Genomic DNA, 24,458 nt, shown 5'->3' with positions numbered 1-24,458 from the left:
ATTTCAAACAAATTCAAATGAATGTAGAATAAAAATATATTTATATGGTTTATATATATATGGCCATTACAAATTACCGAAACTGAATAATACAATGCTATTAATGCACAAAACCCTAAAAGTTCAATAGCAATAACCAACTCTATCTCTCTCTATTTATATCAAACAGACTCTGGACTATAATGTGGGAGCCAGCTGTTTGTGTCCAGTGTGAAACCAAAAGTCAATCTTGTCACTTTAATAACAACTTTTGTGGTGTAGAATGTGTAGAATGCTATACTAATATGTTATATACCATTACTTTAGAAACAAGTGGACCATGATGTTTTTTTTCTAAACCTAACCATATGCTTTTATTGCATGTACTGAGCATAACTTCACACGCCTTCTCTGAGCTTTCCAAACCGACAAGGGAGGGGTACAGAGAGTATTTTAATCAGTAGGGCCACTGACCAAACACTGGTATGTAACGTGCTGGGTGTAAAAATGAGTTGTCTATGGTGGTCAAGGAAAAGGAATAGACATGGGACATATTTTTTGACTATTTGACCGGCAGCCTAGATAGTTTGAAAAGCTACTAAGGGTATTAGGAACAGCTTCACACCAGAAAACGTTTTGTGAATATCATAGGTGGTGTCATTATATTTATCTGTACATCCTGTGCAATCAGTACTGTGCAACTCAATAGAGGTGGTAAGCGAGATTCTTCACTTGTTAGCCAGTCCCAGAAACTATACTTAGTTTACATAATTTGTCATATCAGTGTATCAGCTGCTCAGAGTTGGGCCACATGGCCCCCCCCCAAAAAAAGGGTATTCCACCATAGCCAAAAACAACATACATGTATGAGGGTAGTGAGAGTAAGCCAAAAACAGTATAGTTGGGGGCCATGAAAGCAATGAGCTGAAAGGTGCTTACATACTGTGACAGTTGCCTTCATGAGCAAAATCTTTCACTTTCCGTGCAGTCATGACCCATTGTTACATATAACTATTAATCAGAGCATCAGAGCAGCTTTAATGTCAGAATATAAGAATAAATAAGCTTCTGTTGAGGACAAACAAAAACAGGCATTTTCTTTTCCATTTGACTAATTGGAGACTCAATGGTTTACCCCTCCTTTATGAAGAAAAATATCTGGAGTTTGTTAATCACCACTGTATAAAGAAAATGAAAGAGCCACTGAGGATGAGGAGGTAGAGATGAGGAAAACACTGGTACCAGCACAGTATCGGCACATTTGAAATAGCCATACATCTGTGTTGTGGAGCGGCAGGAAATGAAAATGTCCCATTTTGGAGATAACATAGGCCACATTGTCGCTCTCTGACCACCAGGTGATGTGTTGCGTAGTGTTTGACGTGTGTGTAACATGTAACAATCGCCTCAGGATGAAGCTAGGGACAAACATAGCGCAGGTTGTCATTTTTGCCACAGCGTTTTTGTGTTTTTTGTGTGTGCATGCATGTGTGTGTTTGTACTCTGGTTCTAGGCCATGGCCTACTGTGCTGCGCTACATAACTATTTCCCCTCCAAGTCAGAAGTGAGAGATGCAGTTCTCTCTGTTTCTCTCTCATTCTCGCTGTCTGTGTCTGTCTCTCTCGCCCTGTTGCTAGGCTAAGAGGAGGCCACTGGGATTACACTCTAAAAATAAGGTGTCCCTGATACTCTTGTGCTCTGATCCATCTCAATCAGGCCCTCTCAAAGTCCTCACACCTCAGTCTGCTTTTCCATCTCTTTGTACTGGTTTCACTGTTTATCTGCATATTTGTCCTTTTGTCTGTCTGTCCGTCCATGTGTTTATTCCGGGCTACACACAGCCAGAGTGACAGTATATGACAAGAATGACAGACGATCAAAATAGGGGGAGGTGTGAAGGGAAAGAGAGACGGAGAGAAGTGGTGACACAGACGAGACTGACTGTGAATTTGAACATCGTTGGAGGTGGGAAAGGCTTGGAAGAGTGAACAGCAGAGAAACATATTCAAATATGATAAAAGAAGTAAATGTAAGGACGAATCTGCCCCAGGTTGCATATAAGAGTGGAAGAAAGAGCTGTGGTGAAAACCGAAAGGATGGCTGTCAATAGCCTCAGCTGAAATCCCTGCTTTTGGAACAGCCTGTTCTTTCAGAAAAAAACAATCACATAGGTCGACTATGCAAGCAGTTTCCTACAAACCATATATACGCTTGTTGTCGGGTGGCAACATAGTGGAGGAAATGCCGTGACTTTGCATAGAAATTAAAAAAGTCTGCATAATGTGTACAGTAGTTACATGCACACCAATATGCCCTGATTATTCAGAATATTCTGAATTTGATGCGGGTCAGATATTCCATTTAAATATTCCAAATGTAGCATTTTATCAGTTAAGATATGTGGGATATGCTGGTATTATTCAGGTTTTCGGAGCATTATTTGAATACAGCCAGACTTGGGTTTTCACAGCTGTGTGGTAGAGATGCATGCAAAAGAAAATCCCAAATTTCTGGTCAGAAAGAAAACACACCAGCTTTTAAATATAATGAAAGACTTAGATATCAACAGGTCTTTTCGATATGTGCCAATATTGCAGCGTCAACTTTTTCTGTAACTGGTAGAAAACTATATATATATATATATATATATATATATATACTGTATAAAATACTATTTTGATGCAAATAAGCAAAATGACTGATAACAGTGATGGCTTCAGCTGTTCTACTTCTTATTTTTGCTTGATAAACAACATGTTAGGGCATGTAAATTGGAGTATGCGTGTACACAGGAGTGTTATAGTCATATTCATTTTCATGAGACATGTAAACAGCTTATCAGGTATATTATCTTTTTCAAAAATAAGGGAAAAATAACGTGAACAGTTCTGTCTGGTCACGTTCTCAGCGGACGCCATCCAATTGCATATCATGCAGATGGAAATGTGGGCTTTATGCTGAAAGCACTGCAAAAGCAGTGATACTGGACAACTTCAGAATGAGGTCGGGCTGTCATTTAGGTATAAGAGAGAGTTTAATAAATTTGGTCTGTAAACTACAACAGATTTTATTCACATTCCTGCTGTTGACTCACAGATGTAATAAGTTACTAACTATTTGAAGAAAATTTCAGTTTTTATGAGTCATAATCTTTTTTCGTCTTGGTTATTTGGTAGACAACAATAAAAACTGATGAAAACTAGCATTTCATTATTGATAAGTGAGTCAATTATACTTTTGTTTACTTTCATGTCAAAATGTCAAGTTCAAGAATATTACCTTTTTAACTGGGAATTTTCTGTAGAGAACAAGACAAGAATGTTAATGTCAGAGCAAAGGAGTCCATCCTGGATCTTTGGTTTCTGTATTTTTTCAGCTGACAAAGATAATAACTGTGATGACATTAGTTGTTTAGTGTGTGGGCCTACTTGAGTAACAGTTTGGCTGTATTTTAGTTTTGATCTAATCTCTCTCCCCGTGTCCCTGTCCCAGGCCTGAGCAACATCATAGGAATCATTGTGTACATATCAGCCAACGCTGGGGACCCTTCCAAGAGTGACTCCAAGAAGAACAGCTACTCCTACGGCTGGTCCTTCTACTTCGGCGCCCTTTCCTTCATCATGGCCGAAATGGTGGGAGTGCTGGCCGTGCACATGTTCATCGACCGCCATCGGGAGTTGCGTGTGGGGGCACGAGCCGCCGACTACCTCCAAGGTGCAGCCATCACGCGCATCCCCAGCTACCGCTACCGTTATCGACGCCGCTCACGCTCTTCATCCCGCTCCACGGATCCCTCGCACTCCCGCGAGGCATCACCGGTTGGCCTGAAGGCCTTCGGGACGCTGCCCTCCACCGAGCTGTCCATGTACACGCTGCCCAAGGGCCAAACGGGCACCCCGACAGCCACCTATAACTCCACGGAGAGGGACCACAACTTCCTTCAGGTCCACAACTGCATCCAGAAGGACCTGAAAGACTCAGGCGGCCACAGCAACACCGCCAACCGACGCACCACACCTGTATGAAACTGATAGAGGGACCTCAGACACTTAAAAAAAACAGAGGGAATTTGGGGGGAGGCGGCAAAAGACAGATAACGGTGTAAGGAGGCGGAAAGAGGAAGGGCTTAAATGGATAGATGGGGTGAGGGGTAAGCGGCAGAATTTCTGAGCGCTCCACAGCACCTCAGATGATCACTGAGTTTCTGTTTTAAAAAAAGGAAACAGCGAAAAAAAATGCATAAAAAAAGAAACATGCATGATTTTCCCATCTACCATTGTTTAACGAGTTTTGAACATGTTTGTAAAGATTTGAGGGGGAGGATGGGTAAAGAGGAGTCGGGGGGGGGTGGCCGGTGGTTGTCTGTCTTGGGGCTGTGGAACCGTGGAGTGGTGGGCCGGGCCAGACTGCCCGTTAAAAGGTGAACTTTATATTTTTTACTCTTCCTCAGTCTGATGAAAAGGGGGCGTAGTTGACCCCCTCGGCCCCGCCTATGATCCCGCCCTCGCACTACCATCCCACAAGCCCCCCAACACACACACCCTAACCTCCCGTAAACCCCACTCCTTTCTTTAGTTGCTGTATCTTCTTGATTTCATTCTTTATTCGCATTAATACTGTGAACCATTGCGGTGTGGGATTTTAGCAGGGAGCAATTCAGGCCGCAAAAAACATGAAAAAAAAATGGAAAAAAAAACACATAAGTTAATATATGTATTGATTATATATAAATATATGAATATATATGTTAATAAATCATGACTAGACTTCCCTGGTGCAAAAATATCAACAAGATAAAAAAAAAAAAAAAGAAGTAACTTACAAGTGAAACTAAATCAAGTCGTCTGGAAACTAAACCAAGACTGAGGATTCTTCGAGACTGGCTTATTTGACGGGCAAAGGCTTCAGCCTACTTGATAAACTGATATTGGTTAGTATTAGATACATTATCACATTCTTTTACAACGACAAAAAAAAATCTTTTGGCCTTCCGCCGAAACCCTGGCAGCCATCTTTGTTCAGGGTCAACCAGAGGTGAAAAGTTGACCTCACTTTTTTTGCTCCATAAAGGGGCGGAGTGAAGAGAGAACTCTGGGTAATGGAGGATCTCTCGGCAAACTTGACTGTGGACAATGAGACGTCACTACTGCCAAAGACACAAAGTAGTGCGTGTGAGAACGAGGCTACCAGCGAGGTGAAGCTAAGTGACTCCAAAAAATTAAGAATTTACATGCATGCTAATCAAAATCATCCAATCTGCTTTTAAGGAACCTATGTTTTGAACAACTGAACAATGATATCATGTAAGGGCAGTGGGGGTGACAAAGTAGAAATTAATGTTACAGTACTGTGTCTATCTCAGTTTTTCTTTTCTTAATTTTTTTGAGTGGGTAATTTGGGGCGGGGGCTTCATTACGCTTGAAACAAAAAGAACAAACTTTGGAGAACGTATCAAGGCTTTTTTTAACAGATGAAAATCTTATCTTGCCTTTTCATTTGATTTTATTTTCTTGGTTCTTTTGAACTCTCACACAGCCTTAGTCTCTTTCTTTGTCTCATTTTTTCTTGTTCTTTGGTTTTGCGTTGTGTTGTTGTAAATGAGAATTTAAAAAAAAAGCGTAATGTCTTTCAAGGTGCCAAAACTGAATGATTCTGAACTTGGATGCATCAAGTCCTGATGACGAATAAAAATTGAACCCCCCCGTAGGGAACAGAACGAGTGTTTGTCGTATCATGTTTGGTCACAGAGTCCAGTTAGAGCAGAGAAGGATCAGTCTACATAAAGACGTAAAACAAACAAGAAACAGATAGCAAATATGAGCAGAAGAGACATTTAAAAAAATGAGAAGGTAAGATGGAGACAGCAACAAGGTGATATCTGGGTACTGTGATTCATTTAACCCTTTGACAGACTAAAAAACACATCTTGAAAAGGTCTAATGGTAAGGATTTACTGAACATGGTGCAATACATGAAACCAAACAAAGATTGCCCCTTCCTCTTCTATGGGAACCGAATTACAGGCGACAAGAACAACCAGCAACACAACAAAGGTTTGATAGCTGACAACTGTATATTTTACGTAAATGTGATTAATGTTTGCCAGAAAGCTCAGTTGTGGTTTGCTGACAAATTGTAAAAGAAAATGCAGTGGTTTCCAGGATGCTTTGTTTTTTTCCAGGTGTGGTAAACGTCTGTGGAAGAGAAGATCATTGTTGGAGTTTATGGGATCCGTCCAACTAGTTTGATTACTTACACACTTTTACTTTTAACGAGCAAGCTACCTGCTAGATTGCAATTGTTGACATGCCCACTGCAATTTAGTCCCACTCCCAGGGGATCAAAAAACCACGTCTTGTCCATGGACTCAGATACGAACGCACAATGCACCCTTAAGATCATGTATGAGATGCTAAAGGGTGCATTGGGCTTTCAACCAACTCCAATGTAAACCAGTTTGCATCATTATTACTCCGTCAGAGCAACGGACATAGATATAGTAGAGCGAGAAAGTCCGCTTGAGGAGATTAGGTAGATGTGTCTAACAAGAACAGGACTTTGACTCACAAGACCAGTGTTTGTTTCACATGTGAAACTTAAAGTCAACCCCGATCTTTTCCTAACCCCAACCAAGAAGTGTTGTTGCCTTAATCTAAATTCAGTTAGAAGCATTTACCCAAGCGTCAAAATATGACCAGCAGGGATGAGACCACGTTTCCCTACAGAAACAACCAAGGTGGTGTAAGCATTATTAAATGATTTGTGTGCTTCACCATTATTCTGACCTAAATTTGTCCTTTTGCTAAGGAGGGAAAAGTGCAGTTCTATCATTCATTTTTGCAGGCTATTAACTAGTGAGATGTAGCACATTGACAGCTTAATAATGTATCTTCAAACTTTGCTATGCAAGTTTTAATGGAATATTGCCATAGAAACCCTCATTTCTCATCTTCAGGTTGTCAGATGCTGATGCCATGTCACATCCCTCGTCAGTGCATGACGGCTGTACTTACATTTTGTAATGTTAAGTTTAAACAGCTTTGACTTTTGGTTTCACACAGTACATGAGGTGTGATCTTCTGAATGGAAGTGCTGTTTTGTTTGACCCATCCACCTTACCTCCCTCCCAAGCAACACTCCTTAAATTACATCAGTTGCTCTTGGCATCAAGTTTTGACATAGATGGGTTTAAACTGGAGTTAAAAGCCCAATGTGTCTCATAAAGACGCCAAAGGCTTCCTTTGGCCTTGATATTACATGGCGTGAAGTGTGACAAAGCATCGGTATTCGATGCACTGGGAATGAGAGCTGTCTGGCCATTGCATGCAACGTCATTATACACTACATGCACACATTATGAATAGTATCTCTAGTATCTATAGCATTACCTGGCTCAACTTTACTATGTCATACTACACATTTCACTTGCTTGATCCTGTTGGGTTAACATTGGTAGAAAATGCAGCAGCACATTGCAGCAAAGGCAGGACTTCCTCCGGGTGCAAACAGTGTGTACCGCAACATGTTGGTGGGATTTATTCATACTGTTACACACAGTTTTTAACCCATGGGTAAAGTATACAATGATTTATTAATACTGTTACACACGGTTTTTGACCCATGGGTAAAGTATACAATGAACACTCTGTCCTTTTTTGCAAATTATTCTTTCACCCACTCATATACTCTTCCGTGTTCATTCCATCACTTTCAGTGATTTACTCTCTCATTCACATCCTTGTTCACTCGACCTGATCTCTCTACCTTTTTGCTGTCATTCGTTCATTCACTCTCTATCTCCCTGTTAGCTCTCCATTAGCTGGCTGATCTGACGTTCCATCAGCTGCAGAATAAATGTCAAATTCAACATCAGCCTCGATGTCCTGCTGCATGAAACCCCGTCTCTACGTGCTCTCTTCTTTCTCTCTCTCTCTTTCTTTATCCCTCCTTCCCTCCCTCACTGTCTCTCTCTCTCTCTCCTCCCCTGGTGCGATGATCAAAGTGGCTGGCATGTCTCTCTGCAGTACTGCTGTGATCACTGAAAAGAGGCGAGCGAGGGAAGAGAAGGGAGGGAGGAAAGAGAAAAGGGAGTGGAACAGCCTGAGTCGAGCAGCACCACACTGCCCCCCTCTGGTGTGGAGGTACATGATGATTTTCTGTGTTTGAACTCGGCGACCTCGCCAAAGTGTATGTAACATGATTCTTGCACAACAGTGACTGTTGGCAGCATGAATATAGTGAAGGGTAAATTCAGCTGATTTTCTTATTTGCAGACAGACTATCCCTTTTCCAACATCAGTATGACTGTATATTGAAATACATATGGGATCTAAAGACTTTTACATCATTAAATGTAAATTCATAAATACAATTATACCTTTAAAAAATGTGCTAAGTGATTCATTTAGTCACTGGTACCAACACATAACACCTGTCGGGGCCAATCTGAGCATGTGATGTTGCCCCGTGATACTGCTTACATCATTAAATTAAAGCAGTCTTTAAAATGAAGCAACTACAATATGTACATTGAAAAATTGATTGAAGAATGAAATTGGAATTGGAGTATGACAGGAAGACATTTACAAGTACAAAATGTAATAATAAGAACCATAAGAGTGGTCTATCCATTCACCAGAAAGCCAGTAAGCATTTTTCCCAAAATGTAGAATAATTACTTTAAGGGGTAAAAATAAAAAATAAATAAAAAGTTGTTGGGAGCTGCTGTTTTGCACATGTTTTACATTATATTATTTGCAAAGTTACTTTTGAATTGCTGCAACTTCTGGTACTGGCAGCCACTGTCGGCCTGTACTATTAATTTACAACGTCAGTGAAATTTCACAGTAAATCTGTTTGATTTCTTTATGGCACAAAACAGATATAGAGCACAAATATTATAGTTATTTTAAAAAGTCAATTCTGAAACAAACTGCCTGCCTATTATCCTTTAAATTATGAATGCAGATTATCTTTTAGGATGCTACTGGACATTCTTTTGCAAGAAAGGGCCTCGCGTTTCTGAAATGGCCGACATGTAATAAAACATTTGTGTTTTTATGCAGGTGAGCTTGGAGGCATAGTGGCTGATTTTTGTCACGCTGCAGTTCAGACAGGAGGGTAGCAGATCTGGGGGAACAGCTGCTGTGTCCTCCCTCACCTGCAATTAGCAAGCTTTTTAGGTCATGGACAGTTAGGGGCTATGGAACAAGCCATGCTTAGACACACACACACACACACACACACACACACACACACACACACACTTTTACAGCGAGCGAGAGAGTACAGAGGGAGAGAGACCAAGGTTGAGGTCAATTCAATCAAATTACTACATTAATATGAGTTAGCATAATTTACAATTACGGTTTAATGGTATAATTTGGTCTCATCGCTATGGGGCATGACTGATATAAACTGCAAAGAAACATGGGAAAAGGCATGCAGAAAAAGAAGAAGACGAAAAAAGAGAGAAAGTCACCAGACAGCTAAAGAGCTGATCTGCAGGAAAAGTGTGTGAGGAAGAAAAAAAGAGCGAGTGTAGGTGTAAGATATGAGCTGGAACTCTTTGCCCTGTGCTCAGGCCGTGTCATGAATACAAAACTCTGTGTTTGTTTGGGTGAGGAGCACTGCAGTGAAATAAAGCTGGACTAAAAGTCCCGAAACAGACCTTGCACGGACATGAGATTTAGAGATGCACAGATGTCGATATTCACTGACTGACCACCAAACACAATGTACAAGTTCATATAATGTAAAAGAGATGAAGCAATTGAAATGCAACACTTTTGTTTTTGCTCCCATTTTGCACAGGTTTAAAGATCTAAGACTTTTTATGCACTCAAAAGATATCTTTCTCTCAAATTTTGGTCGTAAACTTGTCAGAATATGTGTTAGCGAGCACTTCTCGTTTTCTGAGATTATTCACCTACCAGACAGGTGAAGCATATCAAGATGCTGATTAAACAGCATGATTTTTACCTGGCTGTTCTTACAAACTGTATGTTTTCCTATGAAACATAATACATCTAGATTTGTACATATTCCATGTATTTTGAAAGGCTGAAATTATGACCAATGCGCTGATGTGAGTAAACAGTGCTCCAGTGTTGTTTCCATGAATTTGACAGTACAATCATCTGGCCTCACAACAGCAGATTACATGTAGCCACACCAATTCAGGACCTCCACATACAGAGTCTACTTCTGCCCGATGGTCTAAGAGCAGCCACCTGACCAGCTGATGCAACAACTGGTTTGTACAACTAAAGAATATCTGCATAAACTGCCAGAAATAACCACAGTTTATGAGAAGTATATCTATTGAGTGCATGAAAAAAGTCATAGATCTTTTAGGGGAAATGGGAGCAAAACAAAGCCGTAACATTTACTTAAAACATTTTCTAAATGTATCGAACCAGTTTATGACAATTGCCTGAATTTCTACACTCATGAGATCTGACCTGTCAGTGCCACATAAATGATCATGTAAGTTTTAAGGCTCTGCAGTGGGTGCTGGCCTGACTCACAGATGTTAGGTGCAACATTCCCAAAATGCACTGCACATGTCATGTGTCATGATCCTGTTGTTTTTTTCACTTGTAGTCAGTCATCTTTAGGACTTTGTTTTCGGAGTTCGGTTTTCTTTTTATGTTTCTTTACCCTCATTTCATGTTATTCCTCCAGTCTGTTTCCTGTTTATTTTTCAGATTCATCCTCATGTGTCATGTCTGGTTTTACTTCCTGCCTTTGTGTGTTTTCCCACTTTGGTGATTTTCTGCCCTGTCCTTGATTGGCTTCACCTGTTCCTCATTTACACGCTCCTTTCCAGGTGTATTTAGTCTGTGAGTTTTCCCTGTTTCAGTGAGAAGTCATCTGTCTGTGTTTTGTATTTTCTGTTGGTGTCCCTGATTTGGTGCAGATCAATATGATGAAAATATTAAGTTTGAAATTGTTGTTTAAAAATCCAGATTTGGGGATTTTTAAACCATGCTACCAACCGAGTGCTCTTTTAAATCAAGTATCTTCATATGGATATTACATGTACAAGAATGTGCCACCTTTTTGACATTCCCTATTTAAATCCCTCGAAAAGAGCACGGCAGCAGTATGGACGCCCTGTACCCACCGGGGCCATGAATGATAAAATGCACTTATGGTATACTTGAGATAAAAGCACCAACGTAATGGCACATGTAAGTATTAATATGTAAGGCATGAACAGGTTTAAAATATTCATTAGTGGTCTGTTGAATACTGCAAAAACACCTTGCATTAATTATATCATAAGATATCATCTTTAGTTCTACATAATCAGATGTAACACAAAACCATCTCCAATATGGTTTCAACCAAACTGTGGGGAAAGAGGAGGCTGTGGTCTGCATCAGTGATCCTGACAGACATCTGAATTAGTACTACTGACCACCAGACCATCCTAACCATCCCACTGTCAGAAACATCACAAAGTTGACCTCTAGTGCAGACCTCTCAGCTTTGATAGGGAGTGGCAGTGACCACTTTTGCCCTCTCTTGTGGCTAAAAGCTGAACAGCAGTTGTTCCTGCTGTGTTACAGGTCTGCGCCAAGGGAGCAAACTTGCTTTGAATGCCAATTCAGAGTGAAATCACTTTGTTTAATGACAGCTATATGACACTGGAAGTGTGTAAAGCCACCAAGACAGGCTTCTCTCGACATTTCTTTGATTGCTGACCGACCGTTTCAATATCTGTGGAAATGAAGTCTCTCCCAAAGCAATAAGCAACAGCCCACGCTCTATCCTGAGATGTTATTAAGTGATAATCCCAAGACATGATAGCATCCATTTAAAATGAATAGAAGACAGGCTGTAGGATACTGCTGAAGTGCTTAGAGTGATTTTCCAGGATGCTCAGGAGCTTCCTTTATGAGTGTGTGTACAAAAATGGCTTTCTTTAACGTCAAAGCTCCAGGAGAGTACAGCAGTTGGCAAAGCCACGCATATTACACACTTAAAATACACATTGGTGGGTACTAATAAAGGTAAAAGATGTGTAATCTCCATGCTATTGTGACAGACAGTACTGCAATTATTTTGATTTTGTGCCCCAAGAAAACTCGAATTGCCGTCTAATGGTTATATGCCACTACACACCGACAAATTGCACTTGCAGGTTATATTCATGTCTTTAATAACACTGATGCTTAACATTCGTCTACTCGGCAGCACAGCAGATCAACACAATCAGCACAACAAAACATGTTTTATGAGCTTTGACCTTCGATCACCAAAATCTAATAAATTTGTTTCTGAGTGAATGTTTGTGCAAAATTTAAAGGAATTCCCCGAAGGCCTTCTTGAGATATCGCGCTTACAAATATGAGACAGATGAGGTGTCTTCTTGGTCTTTACGTCTTTCTCGGTTTGTACCAACTTAAAAAAAAAAAAAAAAGTTCTTATCTTCTTATCTTCAAGATGTTCTTGAGATATCACGTTCACAAGAACGAGACAGAAAAAGGCAGCTTAACCTCTGGCCACTGAATTCTAATCAGTTCATGCTTGACTCAAAGTTGATATTTGTGCCAAAGTTGATCAAAGTCCCTCTAAATTTTCCTGAGATATTACCCCCAAAAGAATGAGACAGATGAGGTCACAATGACCTTGACCTTTAGCAACCAAAATCTAATCAGTCCAAATGATCATTTGTGCCAAAAAAAAAAACATTCCCTTAAGGTGCTATTGAGATATTACCTTTACAAAAATGAGACAGGTGAGGCCACATCAACCTTTACCTTTGACCTGTGATCACCAAATTCTAATACATTTATTTTTAAGTTCAAGTCTATGTTTGTACCAAATTCTAAGAAAATCCTCTCGAGGTGTTCTTAAGATATCATATCCAGGAGAATGGGACCCTACAGAGAGACAACCTGAAAAACATACTGGCTCCAGTGCGGAGGCATAAAAACAAAGAAAACAAGCAGACCTACCAAACATACACACAAGCACGCATGCATGCACGCACACACACATTTTAGACACAAAAACAATGAGGACAGAAAGAAAGAGGAGAAAGATCCTAATTGCTGTAATTATTATCACCCACTCAAGAAGTACGAAAACATGCTGCAACAACAATTACAAGCAGTTAAATACAGAATATGTGAGGAACCTCATAACAAATCATTTTACAGGAAAGAAGTTGCTTTTTAATTCACTTTATGCATTATTATCTAGTGACCATATATGTTTGTGTTTGGTTTCAACGACATCTTACATTCCTTCACAAATGTCAAAGGACAGCCAGAAAGAAAAACCCATCAAAAATCAAATTCAGTGACTGCGATTCCTAAAAGAGGACAGAGACTGTCTCATGATTATTACATGCTGCAGTCACTCTCAATGTAGCGCATAATGAGATAAAAACCATTGTGTCTGGCTTGAACCGGTGCGCCCTCATTTGAATGGTGGCAGCTGGTCTGAGAGGCAGCGAGAGAACAAGGACGCGGCTTTGACCTGGTTTGAATGGGAGACTGCTAATTAGAACAGTGATTACTGGTTGTTAGCGCCGCACCGGGGACACGACTGAAATGATGTGAGAGGGCTGCAGCTGGGGAGTTAACACAACAAGAGAGAGGGAGAGTTAAACAGAGAGAAGGAGAAGGGGAAGACGATGGGATTGGAAAGAGAAGAGACGACAAGCAGGAAGGACGAGTTTTTAAGCAAAGCAACAAAATAGGGAAAAACTGATAAAGGAAGAGAAAGTGAGGCGGAGAGGAGAGATGGAGAGAAATGAGGCAAGATGGCAGACCAGAGAAGATGAGACCAGGAACAAAGTCACATTGAGATTACAGGAAAACATAAAAGGAGGGGGGAGGCAATAAATAAGGGTGAGCTCCCAACTAAAATCAGGAGCAGCCATCTGAGAAGAGGCAGACTCTCTTTCCTCCACAATGAACTGGAGCTGTAGCTTTGGTAATGACCCAATCGTCACTTTGAAAGTATACCTCACTATCTAAACGTATAGAGAGAGATAAGAGTCAATACCGCTAACTGCTGATTATCATAGAAAAACAACTTTATTCATAGTCACATCAAAATATCGCCCTGAACAAGCTGGTCCTTGGCGGTGTCACAGAATATTACAGGGTTTCTTTGAATCATCTTATGTATTATCAATATAAAATTTTATGTTTCTACTCTCCTTTAAGTGAATATTCAAGGTGTGTGTGCCTTTTGAGGGATCTAGCCTGGACTCAGGTTCTGGATGGTCTCACGACATTCTTGGTAGAGAGAGTGGAAGGCCCGGGCTAAACTGAGGAGCGGCATATCGCAGTTCTCCATCTCCTTCTGTAAGAGTTGAGTGATGTTTTCCAAAAACTCAAACAAATAAATTGTAATTAATGAAATTATTGAAATATACTCACAGCTGATGTCTCGTGGTACTCCAACCCCTGGCTTTGGGCCCATTCCTGGGCCAAGGATGTCGGGACCTCCCTTCTAGCAGAAAGGTCTGACTTGTTGCCCACCAGGACACCTGAGACACACACACACCGAAATAAACACGAATTTGGTAAATGACACATTATGCTACATTACGCCACTGTTGTTGTTTATAAAGCGTGTGTATGTCACACTGGAGGTGTTACACGTCACACACGTCACGCTTCTTTTGCTTCTGCAATGCTGGCATGCTATATAAAATCACACACTGGAGCTGCATACCAAGTTGTTGTTTGGTAAATATGCAAAGGGGGCCTTAGGATGGGACTTTGTAGCAGCTCAGGGATTTTCGTAGGATATCACACAACCCGTTCTATAAGAATAATTTTTTTTACACAGGTGTGTGTGGGATGGACACAATAAAAGGTCACTCTCAAATGTGCAGTTTGATCACAGAACACAATGCCACAAAGGTTGCAACTTTTGATAGAGAGGTCCATTGTCCCTTTTAAACATTAATATTTGTTTTGGCCTAAAAGTCCAGTACCGCAACGGAAATTACAAAATAGCTCTCACTTTAACAATTTCTGACAGTCTGCCAGCGTTCCATAAATTCTTTGACCTTTTAGGGGTTGTTACCTGGAATGTGGAGACCTTGGCAGTGAGCACGAACCCGCTCCATCCAGTGGCTGCAGTTGTCAAAAGACTGCTTACTGGTCAGGTCAAAAACCAGGCAAAGCAACGACGGCTCACCCCACTGTGGGAGACGAAATGATGATGGGTGGTTATCGGGTGGGAATGTTTGTATTGGTTATGAGGAGAGGACGACAGACAATGAAAGTGACGAAGCAGTATCACATCAGCTTACTTATTTCTACTTCTGTGATAAAATAAATATACTTCAGTAGCTCCCCTGTGTTTGTACTTTATGTAAGGATGTCACTTCTGTCACACAAATGGAAAAAAAATCAAGAGAAGCAGTCTCACCATTTTCTCACAGGCTTCCACTAATGTTTGCTTTCCCGCAGAGTCTATGATGTAGAGCTCCTGGGAGGAAAGGCGAGAAAAGAGGGGAAGGGAGGAGGTGTTATACATGAAGATTTAGTCAAACTACATGGTTTTAAACTTCCTCCTTTCATTGGCAAGGGCGTTAATGTTCTTTTTTATAATGCTACCCCATTGCTCGCTGAATACAGAACCTAATAATATTCAATATCTGAGAAAACTTGTTCCACACTGAGTGATGGGTTCCAATTCTCACCACCCACCTCCTGTTATCTTGCGACTTTTGTTAATAAATCAGCCCATAAAGCAGCGTGGTGGATACAGGGCGAAGAAGAGACAATGGTTGGACTCACCACACTGTCATTGGTCTCTGGGATGTTGACACATTTCATCAGCAGCTCCACTCCGGTAGTCTGCCAAACAAACACGACCAAGATGTTAATTATGATGCTGTTTATGTAATGTAAAGCTGAAAGACACTCATGAAGCCTGCAGTTTATTATTTATAGTAAACAACAACATCTGCCATTTGCTTTTTTTAAAAATTCTTTTCGGCACAACTTGCTGGTATACATCAAACAATAACTGCTGTTAATATCACAACACATTCATATCGGAGTTAAATAATATAATAATATAAGAGGTAATAGGTATATATAATATAATAATTAATAGGTTAAAAAAAACAGGACTTAATAACAAAAACATACATATTTGGCATTCTCTTAACAAAATAAATAAATAAATAATGTATACAACATGTGATACAGCCCTACTATTATGACTAAGACAGAGATAGAAACAGAGGAGTACCAAAAAAATACACCTGCACCTCATTTGCTATTTTTTTTTGTTTTTGTACGAAGAGCTTTACTGTAATGATTGCATTTTTCTTCACATCTGCAGTTAGTCAAATCATACTGTAGCTGCTGCTGAGAAGAGAAGAGAAGAGAAGAGAAGAGAAGAGAAGAGAAGAGAAGAGAAGAGAAGAGAAGAGAAGAGAAGAGAAGAGAAGAGAAGAGAAGAGAAGAGACATCTGCTTGTCACAAGAGTCGACACCATCCACAGCAGCCCAGCAAACTGTCTGATGTGATTTATTGTTCATGTCTAAACATGAGCATCACTAATTAGCGGCTTGGCTTTCCTTGAAAGCAGCTTCACCGTGCTGATGTTAAATAAAGTATATTCATAAGAATGAAACAAGCCCCCTTTGGGCCCAGCAGTTGCAACAATTAAGACATAGTTAGAGTCTGAATTGTTAATAAAAATCTATGAGCAGAAGTTTACATTTATACAGGGTTAACAGTTGCCACAAGCTGACAGTTTGGCTGTGGATCTCTTCTGTAATTGTGACTGATAAAACAGAGGAGTTGAGGGGATCTGCTGATTTGGGTGATAATTCTCTTTGGATTTGTAGTTATGTGGCCCATTGTTGGTAAAAACAAATATTGGTTATGACCACTTTAAGACTCTTATTCTCAAATGACGAATATCATCCACACTGAGGCAGCTGTGCAATAACTGTTCTACACTAAAAAAATAAAATAAAAAAGGCAAACTTTGGATTTAAATTTGTGTCATCATCAAATATGTCAACAAAGTTATGATTCTGACCAAACACTGCAGTGTTTTCTATAACTTGATTGATTGGTAATTATTGGTAGCATGTAAATTAAGTTGTGAATGAATTATGAGGCAAATGTCTTTGTGCAATCTCATTTTTGCCACAGTCCCGTCTGTTTAAAAAGGGCAATGAGACGTGGGCAATGAGAAGTAAAAATACGAGAAGGATTTGTTCCTAAAATGACCAGAATTGCTGTTTCTCCCTACGTGTGTAGTTGAGGTAGCAGATGGGTTTTGGGGTCCGTCCAATGGTCATTTAAAAAAAAGTGTAGCTGTTTGATTTTTACTGCAGAGGTTGTAGACATAAGGAGTTGAGATTTTTTACATGAATACAGGGGAAATAGAGGAGGTAGGTATAAAAGTCGAGGGTACGGAGGATATGATAAATCTGGTCTCGTCTCAGATGCACATTCTTCACAAGCCTGGAGATCTAATGACGTCCTAAGTGGACTGGATGGTTGCAGGCTGCCTTTCGCCACAGTGTATCTGCCGGTATGAGATCAGTGGTGACCTTGAAGAAACAAGCCGAGGTTTCTTCACATCAGCACCAAAGTCTAAATTGATCTGATCTCCTGAGCTCACACTTAACTGAGCGTGTCAAATGCCCGAGACTAAAGCACGCACACACACACACACACAATCTTTTCACACTCACTGCCTCTGTAAAACACACACACACACACCTCAGACCAACATTTATCTGATTCATACACAGAAACAGTTCATAACAAGGATCCAACAGTACACACACCCACAGACGATGCGGCAGTCCCACTCCGGAGCGGTCTAATGAGCTGGTGTGATGCATAGGAAGCCTCTCGCTGGAATGTCAATGAGGGCCTATTAGTAACAAATAAGCTCGGAATATTGCTAACGGGCCGTCTGACATTTTCAAAGGAGGACGTGAGCAGAATGGCCGACAGCCTCCGCTACCCTTCAAAATCAAAAGTTGAAGAACATGAGGGTTGGCATAGGCGTCTGCACAAGGAATAACTCTCCACAGAGCTGGTTTCTTTTTCACATTAAACACAATGGAAAGGACACAATGTTCCCTGTTTCCATCTGCAGTGAAATCTTAAAGACAAAATCCAGCATGATACATTTAATACTGCTTAGAGTTCCTCTTCGAGCATTTATTAAACCCGTAAAAGCTTGTCTTTGTTAATCAAAGTTGAATATTCAGATTTTTTTTTTTAATCATTGATAAATGATATTGTGCCTTCAAATGGATTAAGCATACCTGCTCACCAACATCATAGTATCCAAACAGTATCAAGCAGTTTATGATGATTTGCTCATGTTAGATAAACCTTGTTATGGATCACAAACTGATAAAGTTAAAGTGAAACATATGCTGTGTTCACACTAGGGCTGGGCGATATGGAAAAAAGTCTTATCACGATAATTGTTTTCATATCAGTCGATATCGATATATATCACAGTATACATCAAATCACTATTTCTGTCAAGCTTAAAGGTTCCCATTTACTCCTAAGTGAGATATGGTGATATCATGAGGTACATTTTGGTTTAAATATTCATTTTCTGTCAGACATTGAACATGACAAATACAATGTAGAACAGGCATCACCAACTGGCAGACCTTTTCAACTAAAATTCACAGAGGTCCAGTTACTAAAATGTCCTCCCAGCAAAGATCCAAACCACATACCTTAAATCAATATCATGATTAATTGAACATTTTACTTCAATTACGATTAATGAACGCAAGCTTTTTCAGTGGAAACAGGAGACGTGAACAAACTGACGCCCGACACTTTGTGCTGCAAATGGGCATGATGGAATACAAATAAAAAAATGTGATGGCAAACTATGGAATATCTTAACATACAAGCCTGGGAATGACACCACATGAAAGCTGATGGAGTGTTAAAAACAGAAAGGGTTCACCGTCTTGGGAACATTAAGGAGCACAGTGAATTTCATGTCAATCTGTCCCATTAGTTTTTGATATTTCTTGTGCATATATTGAAATTCTGGACTCTGGAGTTGTGGTGCATAAGGAAAGGTTAGGAATCATGAAAAAGGAATAAGATTCATCCATTTGGAACCATCAAGATCCACAGCAAATGCTGTGGAAACATCACTCACAAAAGTGGCCAAAAGACTGAATATCCACGTCAAATGCGAATCTAAACAGTTGATGTCAAGACTTTTCTAAAGGTTGTCAAAGGTTTAGAAGGCTGCAATCTCGAAGATATTCACTTTGTTACTTTTTCCATTGCTTCTACCACTACCATTATGGAAACTGATCTAAATAACAACATTTAATATACATTATAACTAATCAAAAATGTATAGTGAACAGCTTCAGAGTTTTGGGAGGTGGAGTTTGTCTTATATGAAGCACTTGGCGCCAAATGAGCAACAAGTCAAAAATATTTCAGCTAATATCAAGTAAGCGGCAGGCTTCAAATAGGTATTCCAACTGTTGCATAGCAACAGTAGAGAGCGTGACCAGCAATTTCCCATGAGCATTTGTTTCAGCGCATCCAGCTAATCAAGTAGTGTCTGGTGGACGAGGCTTTGATCTACAGGTGCACATTGTGACCTGCATGTTTCTCCTCTTATTTCAACGTGTCATCCCTTCTTATCTTAGTAGGTTTTTTTTACATATTTTCATCTGTGTGTTCTGTATGCTTTTCAATTTCTTTATATTTTCATGTTATGCAGTAGAATCATAGGCTGGAACAAATTAAAAATGCAGCATTATTGCAGTGCCTTTCTACTTTGTTCATGCTCTGTGAGTCCAACATGAACGGACACACACAGCATCACAAACAAGTAGGTAAAAGCCGATGCAGTATGGAGAAACTCAACACTGTTGTACAGCGTGTGCTCTTGTAAAGTACCTGTTCTGGTGTCTTTCCAGAATCCTGCTGTATTAATTATCGACATTCCTGTCACCTCAGAACCCCCAATACTGCTGACACAGCAAATGCTGAACAAACACACACAAACACACACACTTGGCTATTGTCCAGTATTTACCCACTAACCGGTTCTGTACCCTAACCAGCTACACAGCTTAATCGTGAACTCACAAATGAATGTGTGCGAGCTGCGCTAGTGCGTTTATTTATGTTCAAAAATAAATGCATACACTGCACCTGCATTCACTTGCATGTGCAGTGCATTAAGGCTGTACTAGCCCCTGAAAAATTGACAGAAGGAATCAGTGAGCAGCCATGACCCCATATATCACAGAGTCAGGTTAATGACACAGTTCCCTCCCTCGTGCAGATTAGCATAAATAATGCAGATTGGTCTTCTCTGCATCAGCATTAATTGGTACATTATGCTGTTTTGCACTTCGGTGATTCCTGTAGTAGACTTAAGAGACCTCTGCAGGTCCTTGAAAAGCTTGCAAGGAGTTCCATTAAAGAAACTACTCAAGTAATATGATCATGATTATCAGTTCCCTTTACGAGGCTCGATGATTTGCAACTGATATATAATTGTATCATGGGTCAAGTAATGCTGTGACCTCAGGCAAACTGAGCTCACTGAAAGTAGAATACTTCAATAATAAACTTTCCCCACAGGTACTTTATTACTGCTAAACTGCAGGGTGTATATATAGAGAATAGGAAACAATGCAAGCAGAAATCGAGTACAGTAAGTGGCAGTATGCATCTAAAAGTTGGTATTGAAATCCACCCAAAAATAATCACTGAAGAAGTCCATAAGCCAGTGAAGCTCAAGCAGGAAAACTTTATCTTTTACTTTGAAGTGTACTTTATCATTTCATATCTGTACACCGTGATATCGGAGGGAATACTGGCCATATTTTGTTTTGTAAAACAGAAGGTGAAGCTGATCGACCTGTCTCGCATTATATGAATGAAATGCAAACGGTTCACCATCCCACAGTCAACTGTAATCACTATTGGTACTTAATATTCTTCTTTGAGCTTTATTGGAAAGTAATGTTTTGGTGCATTACCTCCATCATCTGGTATGATACTCTGTCTCTACAATAGCTTCTGTGTCTCAAAGTCCTACAATGCATTGTGCTCATCAATACTGCTGATGTCAGAGTCCTATTCTCTATATGGTAGAGCCGGCTGAGAACTCTACAGGTATGGTTTTCAAGTGACTCTAAACAAAGACTGGTTAAAAGTGGGCCAACTAAAGCAGCAGATTGTGCCTATCACCTCACTGAATACTAGATAAATATTGCAGCACTTTGTGGCACTTGGATCAGTGTGTACCCAGCATGCTGCTGTCTATCCTGGGCTGGCAATGAGCCAGTCTTCATGAGTTGCTTCTTCATTTCAAAAGTTACCCCACCTGAATGTAAAAATATAAGCCTGTGGCTAGTCCCGGGCTCAGAGAGCAGCCCAATCCCTAAATCCCTCAACCAGTTGTTTAACAACCTCATTCCACTGTTGTGACTGTGTGATGTGAATACATATATCTTTATTACAAGGAGTGTAACAGTGGTACGCGTGGAATTGCATGCCCTTGCTGAAGTTCATGTGACAGAATTACATCTGGGATTTAACCAGCAACATTTTATTTCCTCTATTAATGCTCTCACCATGCTGTAGTTCTTCTGGAAGAGAGTACTGTCACTGTGGAACATATGGGAAAGGGCGCTTTTCCCCACTGCAGCATCTCCTGCACACACACACACACACACACACACACACACAGAGAGAGAGAGAGAGAGAGAGAGAGAGAGAGAGAGAGATTGATAAATGGACACAGATTATTAAATTCCTTATTTGTCTTCGCTAAATGAATAAGTGGTTGTTAACCATTTGAAACCTAAGCCATTTGGAATGAAACGAAAGAAGAAATGACCCCAAAATTGGCAGAAAATCAGTAAAAACTACAGCACAAAATAACTTCTATAAAATTATTTCAAAAATTTAAAAAAGCAGACAAAGAAGAAGTAAAACAAGCAAATGACCTGTAACAAGGGCTAAAAAAAATAATTATTATGTAACATAATGATATATACCTGTATGTATGGTAAACGAAAATAAAGTTTGCCCTTTTCCCTTGACATTTTTCCCTCAAAATCTTTTTGCATCTTGCAATTTGTGGAACACATAATTTTACGTTGTTGTTGCAATTAAATTAATAATTCACCTTTATTTTGTTTGGTTATTTGTTTGTTTATCTACTTATCTACTTCCGGCAGTGATTTGTTTATCATCCAAGTCTTGTCACAGCATGTGAGGCTCTGTGCTGCAGAGAGGACAACCGGCAAATTGTTGCGACTCTCACGATACGTAAATATATATCAATGTTGATCGTTTATCAAAGTGTTAGACAGAGGACCGAATATTTATCAGGTTTAATAACACACTGTTTAACGTTAGCATAACGTTAGCCCTTGTACCGTTAACGTTCAGGATAAACTAAACTTACAAAACCTTACCGACGAGCAGACACCTCGCCCTCAGCTTCACCATGACGGCAGACAACCTCCGTGCGCTGTAAGTAAACTCTCCTATTTCATTAATGATGTTAAATAAGCTTTAATTCTGTTTTTAGCTTTCTGTCCAATTGCTATCTTTTTCCCCGACCCTCGGCAACATGGGCACAACGCGTCTCTTAGCAACCAGCCACAGAGGCGTTTCATTGGTCCGGCTAGCGGGTACGTAGAATTCGTAGCTTTGCTGTCATTGGCTGCTTATAAGGAAGTAGAGGAGCACGAAACAGGATGTTATGACCCTAAGAAAAGTCTGTCAGGCACGCTTTCTTAGAAGATCTGTTCAATTTGTGGTATTTTTGGGAAGATCAGCACATCGAAACTCTAACCGTAGCCGCGACCCGTTAGACTGGTGAAGCTTGTAGGTCTGGTACATGGATGTATGGGTCTGGTATGGTAGTGCGGTACGTAGACTGAGAGTAAGAACTACCTGGAAGTCATTATGAGGGTATGAAATAACTAATAATTTCAAAGTAAAGCCCACTGTGACCACTAGAGAGCGGACTTTTTTCTCAGCAGCATCACAAATCACTTTTTATGACAAGTATTTATAATTTTTCAGTGATTGTAACTCTTTTTAAAATCATTATGATATTGCTCCAGCGGTTTCAGACGTATCTTAATGTATATGTTATTTTTTTTCAAATTATATTTATCATCCAGCCAACTTTCCTGTTTTTAAGAGACTCTACCAGACTGAGTTTCAAAGATACTGCGATAATATCGATATATGAACCTAGAAGACCTGAAGAGTCCAGTGGTATCATGCTAGCTTCCCCGTAAGGTGGTGGAATAACGCTTTAAAGTTAAATTTTGGTGATGAAAAAAAACACACGGGCATTTCATTGGTCATAGTCTTGACCTCTGACCTCAAGATAACCAAAAGGAAATGGGTTCTGCAGGTACGCAAAAGTCTCTCCTTTACAAACATGCCCACTTATGCTAGTCCTATACAGGTTTTTTTGCTGTCATTTGATTCCTACTTAAGACAATCAGGTAAGAATTGTTTTGCTTTGTCAATATGGACTTCAAAACTGTTTTGAAATGCAGAGTAATAGAATTTAAAATATGTGATTACAAAATTATGATTAATCGTGATCAATTAATAGCGATTAAATAATGATTTAACAGTATCGAAACTCCAAAGATAATTTCTGTTTTGCAGTTTTTAGCTGTCATAAATAGTGTAACTTTGGCAAAAACAAAAACAAGCCTTCCAATTTTGCAATATTGCAGTGAATACAAAATACAATTTAAAGTTGTATGACCCTACCCTAAACCAAAATGACAAACATAAATACCTCCCCAGTGATTAATGAAGTATTTGCAGCACCCTCTACCCTCTGCTACATAACAAACAGTCCCTTAGCTGTATTCTCTTTAAAGACTGATAAAATAATACAAAATACAACTATTTTAAGGTATCTCCCCAGTGCTTAAAAAATTATTTGACATTTCTCCCCCTTTTGCATCACCTCCCCTTCATAACAAACAGTCCCTTAGTTATATTTTCCTCAAAAATTGGCTGCAAAATAAAAAATAAATAAATAAATAAAATGATAATAAACTTTATTTGTATAGTGCTTTTCTAAACCAAAGTTACAAAGTGCTTCACAAAACTAAACCATACATTATAACAGATTAAGGTAAACCCCCCCCCCAAAAAAAAAAAAAAATTATATATATATAAATAAATAAATAAATAAACACAAAATACAGCCATTTAAAGTTGTAGGACTCCATAAGCCAAAGTAAAAACATAAGTAAACCCCCAGGTCTTCATTTTATTATTTCTTTTTCTAAATTTTTGACATGTCTCCTCCTTTTTGCACCACCCCCTCCCCTCTCCTACAGGACAGTCCCTTAACTACGTATTCTTAAAAAAAAATAGGCAAAGTAAATAAAAAATACAGCCATGTAAAGTTGTATGCCTCTCAAAAGACAAAATAAATAATAAAAACCA

The 24,458-nt window shown here is 39.6% G+C and overlaps 2 protein-coding genes across 2 annotated transcripts in view; one reads left to right on the top strand and one right to left on the bottom strand.

Annotated features, from left to right (window-relative positions):
• Positions 1-5,715, top strand: part of cacng2b (calcium voltage-gated channel auxiliary subunit gamma 2b) — a 74,014-nt gene extending 68,299 nt beyond the window's left edge. Inside the window, exon 4 of the mRNA XM_042485675.2 lies at positions 3,472-5,715. Within this exon, the coding sequence (XP_042341609.1) occupies positions 3,472-4,004 (533 nt within the window). The 3' untranslated portion in view covers positions 4,005-5,715. The remainder of the gene's footprint in view (positions 1-3,471) is intronic.
• A 6,409-nt stretch (positions 5,716-12,124) lies between these two features.
• ift27 (intraflagellar transport 27 homolog (Chlamydomonas)) lies at positions 12,125-22,629 on the bottom strand. Its single transcript, XM_042485667.2, has 7 exons — positions 22,442-22,629; positions 21,593-21,672; positions 15,759-15,818; positions 15,388-15,447; positions 15,040-15,157; positions 14,385-14,494; positions 12,125-14,307 (listed from the first exon to the last, which is right to left on the bottom strand). The coding sequence occupies exons 1-7, from the start codon at positions 22,473-22,475 to the stop codon at positions 14,203-14,205; spliced, it is 567 nt and encodes a 188-aa protein (XP_042341601.2). The 5' UTR covers positions 22,476-22,629; the 3' UTR covers positions 12,125-14,202.
• Positions 22,630-24,458: the final 1,829 nt, after the last annotated feature.

The sequence above is a fragment of the Plectropomus leopardus genome, chromosome 3 (genome assembly GCF_026936395.1).
Source record: "Plectropomus leopardus strain MGB_pleo_1.0 chromosome 3, ASM2693639v1, whole genome shotgun sequence".
Lineage (NCBI taxonomy): Eukaryota > Metazoa > Chordata > Actinopteri > Perciformes > Serranidae > Plectropomus > Plectropomus leopardus.
Note: the sequence above shows the minus strand (reverse complement) of the source record. Positions and strands in the feature narration are given on the sequence as shown.

What these genes read in the sequence shown, in the direction of transcription:
- ift27 (XM_042485667.2), bottom strand. Translation starts at nt 22,475, where the DNA reads ATGGTGAAGCTGAGGGCGAGGTGTCTGCTCGTCG. An exon ending in CAGAGACCAATGACAGTGTG is followed by an intron (nt 15,448 to 15,758) that starts GTGAGTCCAACC and finishes CTTTCCTCCCAG; the next exon opens with GAGCTCTACATCATAGACTC. An exon ending in AGTACCACGAGACATCAGCT is followed by an intron (nt 14,308 to 14,384) that starts GTGAGTATATTT and finishes CAACTCTTACAG; the next exon opens with AAGGAGATGGAGAACTGCGA.